The sequence below is a fragment of the Cheilinus undulatus genome, linkage group 20 (genome assembly GCF_018320785.1).
Source record: "Cheilinus undulatus linkage group 20, ASM1832078v1, whole genome shotgun sequence".
In the NCBI taxonomy this organism is placed as follows: domain Eukaryota; kingdom Metazoa; phylum Chordata; class Actinopteri; order Labriformes; family Labridae; genus Cheilinus; species Cheilinus undulatus.
The window spans coordinates 29,226,945-29,235,664 of NC_054884.1; the positions used below are offsets into that span (position 1 = coordinate 29,226,945).

Genomic DNA, 8,720 nt, shown 5'->3' on the forward strand with positions numbered 1-8,720 from the left:
TCACAGGCAAGTGATAAACATGAGGCCCATCTTCTCTAACCTTAGACCTATAACCTCCAAAATCAAACTAATTTATCCTTGAGCCAGATTGAAAGTTTGTTTTAAGTTAGAAGAAAACCCTTCAAAGTGTTTTGGAGATACCACATTCACACGCTAGGGATGAACATGAGGCCCATCCACTTAAGCCTTAGACCTATAAGTACCAAAAACTGATTAATTTATCCTGCAGTCAGAGTGAAAAGATTTGTATAAGTTTGAAGAAAATCATTAAAAGTGTTTTGTGGGCACCACGTTCACATGCAAGGGTTGAGGGTTGAACATGAGGTCCAATTATCTTAAACTCTGACCTACATCCCCCTAATTTAATAATTGTATGTGTGTGTAAGAATGAAAAGTAGTATAAGTATAGAGAAACTCCCTCAAAGTGTTTGCAAGTATTACTTCACAAGTAAGGAATTAACATTCATAAGCTAGGGATGAACATGAGGCCCATATTCTCTAACCATAGACCTATAACCTCCAAAATCGAACTAATTTATCCTTGAGCCAGATTGAGAGGTTGTTTTAAGTTAGAAGAAAATCCTTCAAACTGTTTTGGAGCTACCACATTCACAAGCTATAGGATAAACATGAGGCCAAATTGCCTCGGCCTTTGCCCTATGACCTCATAAATCTCACCTGGCATACTACATAAGTTCATTCATGAACCTCAGGGATATTTGTGCAAAAGTTGGAGAAAAAAAACCTTCGAGTCCATTTAAGTACAAAATGTTTGAATTATTTTACAAATTAAAACTACATAAGTGGCTTAAGTAGACAGGAGTAGGTATTTTTTATTTTTAACTTGTAGAATAAATTGGGTTGCTCAGCTCTCAGCTCTTAGACAGGCAGAAGGAGACAATGAGAGGTTTCTAATGGGCCCAGAGTACATGATATCATTATCATGTTACCAAATTACCATCTAATTTAATTGCATTGCCTCATACGTTCAGTTCTCTGTGCTCTCGCATGTCCCACTCCCTTATGACATGGGGTGACAAATCCACATCATCTGTCTTGTCAGATGAACCCTCCACACCTGCCTAGTCCTTTGTTTTATTCTTCAGTCCCACCTGCCTCCAGCATCAAATCATTCAGTGTTTGTTCTGTTTACCCGTTCCCCTCCTCTGTTAAACAATTAGAACATCAATCCATGCTGGCCAGAGAGGGAGGGGTTTCTTATTTCAGAGGATCTGCCCGGCCCTCTTCAGTTCAAATCAAAGCTCAGCATCACAGAGAGGGTTCAAAATACAGCGGGGAAACTCACATTGAGTTATAATGCATTTTTCTCTTCTTCTCCTCATCTTCATCTTCACAGGTAAGACAGGTTTGAGATGTCTTAACTGTCATGATATTGTCGGTTATTTCCTCAAACTCAGATTTAGTTAAGTATCAGTGATGTTTGCAATGTTAGTATCCATTAAATGAGCAGTGTTTATGTCTGATGTAAACTGTTTAAAGGCTGCTTCACTTTACTGAAACAAAAATGTTCAAAGCAGTGGGATGTTTATCTATGATCTTATGGAATAAGAAGGAAAGTCAGGGCATCTGAATATATTTCAATCCATCTGCAAGATCTTGAGAATTAAAAATAAAACACTTTTAGATAGAACTTAAAATGTTTTTTTTTTTTCTCACTTTTTAGATACTGGTAGAAAATTAAAGTAAGATTTTGTGATGTCATACCATTTTTTTTTTTTTTTTTGCAGGAGTTGTGATTGCTGGCTGTTTCTTGTCTTACACTCAACAACCAAAACCACAGAGTATTCCCTTTTGGCTGTAGCATTCATTATGATTTTTTTTTTTTTCCAAATCCTCAACCACTATTTCAAAAAAGTTGGGACACAGTGTAAAAGGTAAATAATAACAGGATGTAAGGATGTGCAAATCTCATAAACCCATATTCTATTTTCAACAGAAGATAACATTTTAGAGTACTTTGTACTTTGTAGACTACCATCTTAATCTAAAGGTTTGTTTCTTCCTGTCCAGGTAAAAATAAATAAATCAATCAATCAATCAATAAATAAATAAATGCTTTTATTGTAAATGGAACTTCTGATAGGTAACAACATTAGCTTAACTATGAATTAATGGGACTTGACTCAGATTTTAAAAAAAGAACTAAAATAGCTAAAAATAATACAAAAATGTCACATTTTTATAACAGAAGATATGTTACTTTAAACTTTTCAACTGCATGTTTTAAAGACATTCAAGTTTACATCACTATGACAGGAAGAACAAGCTAAAATGAACAGCATCCAGATGCTTTCTTGCTACCTCAGCTAAATTCAGGTGCACCCAAAAGAACAAGATAGAACGCTATCAGTGGGATTATAAAAATATGAATGCATTTATTTTGAAACTTAATCTCATCCTAATCAACATGACTGCATCAAAGGCCTATTTGCTTAATGCAGTGGTTTCCCAAACTTTTCAGCCCACTACCCCCACAATAACAGTGCCAGACCTGGGCATTCCCTCTGTCTCACGAGGTGGGCAAGGAATAGATGAACACAACTGTGCATTTTCGAGAATAGCTGTGTGCAGACTAAAATTTTAAGTTTTTTTTTTTTGTTTTGTTTTGTTTTGTTTTGTTTTTTTAAGGCTTATTTTGGGCATTTTTGTGCCTTTACTTGACAGAGGAGGACAGTGGATAGAGTTGGAAACAGGGACGAGAGCGGGGGAGAGACATGCGGTGGGGGGCCTCAGGCCGGATTCGAGCCCAGGCCGTCCGCGTACATGGGGTGCACACCTTGACCGCTTGGCCACCTGCGCCCCAATTTTAAGGATTTTTTTTTAAACATTACTTTGATTTCTACTAATGATGAACTAATTCTGTGTATATATTTTCACAATAATGAGTAAAACATATCATCTAAAATCATTTAAAATTTTCTGTTGTTTTACTGACGCATCCCAGGCCCTCCCTCTAAGTATCTTGGCCCCCACTTTGGGAACCACTACCTTAAATTACTTAATATGTCTACTTATTAACCTTTTTCTATTGAATGAGCCATTTTTGCTCACTTCTCCCTCTGCAGCGACAAAATATTAACCTTACAACAAAGGTAACGCAGCTCAGAGACATGATATTTGTAGACACAGCACTGACTATCTGATCATACTATGTTAAAGTTGCCGCCATATTGGTAGAGGCAGATCCGCTATGTGGGGCATTACAAGTAAGTAGAAGGGGAATATATGAATTAAATTGACTTTATTGGATGCTTTTATGCTTGATAATCTGTGTTCATCTAAGTACCATTAATGAAAACCATTTAGACAAAAAGGAAAGAGGTAAAACACAGAAGCAGAATCTGCTCCCTTATATCTTAGTACTGACAGATATACTCCATGATTTAAGATTGTAACTATTTAAACCAGGAACCCTCTCGCTGTGAAACAGCAGCATTAACCCCTCCACTGCAGCCCCATAACAATCCAGAGAGGTCACTTATGGTCTCACGAAGAAAAAAAAAACAGTCTACCTTTTGATCTGCGCTCAGTGAAACAAAATGTTTTCCAGAAACAAACGACAACAAAATTTAAGTCTAACTAAAATCCCTCTCTGAAAACCATCTCTGATTTAGATGGAGTTTCCTCTAAGAAGGTGTGCACCTACCAGGACGTCCTGGACTACCTGAATCTGACCAAAGATAACAGTGCTTTCAAACTGACCCGACCTGTCCTGGACCACACACACCCGACTAAGGTGGAGCTGGACATCTTCCTCTACGCCATCCTGGCTGTGGTAGGTAGAGCATTTCCGTGTCCTAGTATGATTCATCTCATTGATGCTGCCATGCTCATAATTTCTTATGTTTATTCTCATTCACAGATTGAAAAAACACAAACTTTCATTCCTTTTATTTGGGCAACAATGGTGAGAATAGATTTTTCTTGTCTCTTCTCAAATAGTAATGCAACACTCTTCTCTTTGTGTTAGAATTGTCCTTAACCTTTAACTGTAATTTCCTGCAGAGATGGAACCATGAACGCATCTTCTGGGAACCTGATCAGTTTTGTGGAATCTCTCAGGTTGCAGTTCCCAGAGACTTACTGTGGAACCCGGACCTCTTCCTCTATGAGATGTGAGACTGCACATCAACACAAAAAGGGGACATTATGATAGAAAACTTTTTACCCATTTTAAATCTGTTTTAAGAGAGGTGTTTACATTTTGAAGAAGGCTATATTATGGCATGAATAGGTAAAAAAAATATTTCTTGCTTTGAAAAGAGTGAGAAATGCACTTGAAACCTTAGGAGCAGCCTTGCTTATTGTACCTTTCATATATTGATATTTGCTGATGGTATACATCCTGTGTTTGTTTAAAAGGTAAGCAGATCATTAGTGAGAGTACAGAGCAAGCACATTACCCCAAGGTGCTGACAGCTGGCGCTCCATCATCTCTTTAGTCAGTGCAGGTTTTTGTGGTTTAAATGTTCTGCTAACAAGTCATGAAAAGACTTTGTGTTGTTTCAGGATACAGAAGGACGAATCTCCTCTGAATCCTTACGTGCTTTTGTCCCATAATGGCTGGGTCAGTTCTGACGAGGACATGAAGGTGGTCAGCACATGTAAAATGGACGTCCACAAGTTCCCCTTCGACACGCAGAGATGTAACATCACCATTGCATCTGCGATACATCACGGTGAGAGACGGGGAGAGGTTATGCTTAAGTGTAATAAAGTCAGTGTTTGACTGTATTCTCTTTTTCTCAGTCGAGGAGCTCCGGCTTCTTCCTTGCTCCAACTCGTCCCGGGCCACGCAGTTTTCCAGAGAGGTGATGAAGACGCAGGGAGAGTGGGACTTTGTCCAACTATCTGTCACCAACTACAACACCAGCTTCAGCAACAGACTGTGGGAAAGTCTTGTATACACTGTACGCAACACAGACACAGATCTGCTCGGGTCTGTTCTATATGGAGAAACACTTCTATGATTTACCTCTCAAAAATGCAGTTTTTCTCCTAAATTGACATAAATGAACATGACATGACATAGAAATATTGCACCTTTGATCCATTACCCCAATACCCCATTATATTTAAATTTTTTTGCATCTTGACTCACTTAAATGCATAGTATGTAAAACAGCACTACTAGGGTGCTCCCAACCAAAACAATAAGTGCATGCTCATCCCGGGATCCCAGAGCGCATGTGTATTCTGGGATTGCTTCCAGCGCAAATGTGGAAGTGCATAAGTGCTTGTGAACTAGTTACCAGAAGTGTCATGGTGTCTGTTTCATTTTGATTGCCCACCTCTGAATCTGTCCTCTAGTTCACCATTAAGAGAAGACCTCTCCTGCATGTCATCAACTTCCTGTTGCCCATCCTGTTCTTCCTGTGCCTGGACCTCGCCTCCTTCTTCATCGCAGATCATCGAGGAGAGAAATTAGGCTTCAAAGTCACCGTGCTGTTAGCCATCTCAGTGCTGCTGCTCATCCTGAACGACATCCTGCCCTCCATGTCCAACAAGACTCCGCTTATAGGTACCTTTAAGTCATTGAGTCATATAACCCGAAGCATCAGATGCAGAAACTAAAAGTAGTTAATACAGACTCCCTCTCTTCTCAGCGACCTACTGCATAGTGATCTTTGCACTGATGCTGCTCAGTCTGCTGGAGACGATCCTGGTGACGTATCTGATCGAGAAGGACTTGGCATCGCGGGAGAAGGTCAGGCTGAGGGACAACTGGCAGGACAAAACTGAGAGGGTCAAAATGCAGGAATGTAACACAGGTGAGAGACCCAAAGTGAACACAAAGCAGCTTTCATGATAACAATTTTACTGATTACCTCTGCCAAGGAGGTTATGTGATCGGGTGGGTTTGTTTGTTGGTTAGCAACATAACTCAAAAAGTTGTGGACGGGTTTTCATGAAATTTTCAGGAAATGTCAGAAATGGCATAAAGAAGAACTGATTAGATTTTGGGAGTGATCCGGATCACCGTCTGGATCCAGGAATTTTTTAAAGGATTCTTCACTATTGGGAGATAGGGCTAATGCCGGAGGTCTGTGCTGTTACCACTTTACACCAGGAGATGGCGGACATGAGTAACTACAATCCCAGCAGCAGTCTTTGGGTGTGTTTCTATTCAGGGTTTTGGAGTTTGTAGAGTTTGAAAGATACACGCCTTGTCGAGGAGACGAAGTCGGAGCACGAGAGAAAGACAGCGAATTGTAGCGAGAATACTCACAATGCAGGGAGGAATATTCACCCTCTGCCATGACTTTCAGTCGTCCAGTGAGACCATGGGTGCATCTGTTGGCACCTGTAGCGAAGCCAGTGCTTTGCCTCACCGTGTTTCCACCCCACCGGGGAGGGAGTACCGGCCTTTGTTGCTGCTTTCTTATGTCACGACTCGACTGCACCCGAAAGTACCGCCCCTTGTCACTGGTTATTCCTGTCACTGTCTAACCGGGCTCAAAGGGTTCAGACAGGAGCTTCGCAATTTGGATTTGCTAGTGAAAAACAAGGAAACAGGCGTATCCATCTGCTTTGCAAGGTTATGGTAAACATGCTTCTGTCCCATTTTTTGGAATGCATCTCAGGCATCAAATCCTGAATTTGTTTACAGCATGTAGAAAAAAAGTTGATCAGTTTGAACATTAAATATCTTGTCTTAATGCTGTTGTTAACTGAATAGAGGTTGAAAATGATTTGAAATCACTGCATTCTGTTCTAATCACATTATACACAGTGTCCCAACTTTTTTGGGAGTCGAGCTGTGGCAAAGATGGTGCTACAGCCATTCATCTAACACCTTCTATCCGTGAAGTTTCAAGAGCTGTAACTTATAGAAAAGGATTGTTTGTGGTGTGTGCTGCCCTTTTATTATATTAAGTCCCCAATATTCAGAGAAAATTAAAGCATACTGACTGATAACATGCTTTGTTTTGTTTTAAATATGATTGCAAATTTTACTGCCTTTGAAGTTGCTCTTGTGACAAACCTCACTTATTTTTTATTTCAGAGGGAAGACAGAGCTGCTGTGCCTGCATCTGTAAAGTGTCTGCTGGAGAGAAACAGAATGAGCTGATGCCTGTGGCTGAGGAGGTAAAGCATTAAAGCTGCAGTTATAGCATTATAACCATTAGAATGGTCCTAACAAGTTCAAACTTTGGGTCATTAAGGGTGTTTCAATAATTATTCTCAACGTCTTAACGTAAAAACAAGGAGCAAAATCAAATCAATGCAAAAGAAAAAAAAAAAAAAAAAAAAGGTGTTCCTCAAGTGTCCACTTGAGGCTGTAGGCAAAAACCCTTTAAGCCCCATTAACAACTATATTAAAATGCCGATTTTACAGGGGGAGAAAACATGCCCAAAGCCTAGATCAAAAAATGAATTAGGTGTCAGTAGTACAGGTCTTTTTTGGTTCACACTTTTTAAGGCGAATTTTTCATAATTAATTTGTTTTGTTTTTATTCAGGCTAATGGTTATACTCTTATTTGTATAAATAGGGTCAGGCTAGGTTGGCTGACTTCATGTTGTAACCTGCATTTTTTACCTGCTTTTAGCGTGACTGAAAGTTATATAGAAACCATTGCTCAGTTTCAATACTGCTTCAGTGGGTGACATCACTGAGACGATGTCCATGTTTTATACAGTATACATTACCTGACAACACTAAACAATGTTATACTCTATATCAGTCTCATTAGAAGAGCTAACCGCCTATATGACTTTAAGACTCTTGTTGTGTGCAGGCTAACCGCAGCATTCAGTCAGGAGACAACCACGTGCTGCTGTTGATCCTGGAGGAGCTGAAGGAGCTGCAGAAAAGTGTCGACCTGCACCTGAACCACAGAGTGGAAGGAGGGAAGTCTGTCCTCTGGGCTGCAAAAATCAACAAAGCTTTCTTCATTTTCTATGTCATCACCGTGTCACTGTTTCTGCCCTTCATTTTCATCGAATGGCACTCTTAGAAATGCTTATTTACAGTTTGTACTACCTCTGTTTCTTTTCTGTACATGCCACCAGGAACATGGTGTGGGGTGCAGCACTACAAATGCTTGCACAACTGTGATGGTAGCTTTGAAAAACCTAACTGCTGTCTCCTACAGCCAAATGTAAAATTACCATAGTGGTTATTCAGCAGCTTTAAGAGTGATGTTGAGTAAGTACACCACTGCTCCTGTGAATGTATCATTTCACTTGAAAAACACACAGACAAGTCAAGTTATTAGCAACATGTTTATCTTCCTCTCTTGAGCTATTATCATGTACTTTTTGATCCATAGTAAGATCTTTTTTAAGTGGTCCTGTTTAAGTGGTAAAGCAGATTTTTAAACAAGCAGGAAGAAACCACCATTAGCTCAAAAAAGTACAAATTAAAAAGTAAAAGCAAGCAATAACTGTTTCTTAAAAACGATTTTAGTTTAGTAACTTTAACTGTGTAACTGCCACAGAGAAAGCAACTAAACCAGAGCTCTTAAAAAGTATAAATCCTATCACATAAAGAATTACTGGACATGACTGAGTCATTTTGTACATGCGCTCCTGTATTTTTCATGAAGGGATATTCCAGTATTTTTGAGGTTGGGACCTAAATTAGCCTGGACACACTGGTCGTAGAGACACTTATACAGTACTACAGATGGGTACAGTTGCTCCGTGTAATTTTTGGAGTTTTTGGTCAAATAAGGGCCAAAAAACAACATTTGTG

General features: G+C 39.5%; 1 protein-coding gene across 1 annotated transcript; it reads left to right on the plus strand.

Moving 5' to 3' along the window:
• Positions 1-1,317: 1,317 nt before the first annotated feature.
• On the plus strand, positions 1,318-7,980 carry LOC121527829 (5-hydroxytryptamine receptor 3A-like). The gene is made up of 10 exons (XM_041814836.1): positions 1,318-1,357; positions 3,636-3,796; positions 3,884-3,928; positions 4,027-4,136; positions 4,531-4,700; positions 4,771-4,931; positions 5,332-5,542; positions 5,628-5,806; positions 7,039-7,110; positions 7,762-7,980. Exons 1-10 carry the CDS (start codon positions 1,318-1,320, stop codon positions 7,978-7,980), a joined length of 1,368 nt encoding a protein of 455 aa, XP_041670770.1.
• Positions 7,981-8,720: the final 740 nt, after the last annotated feature.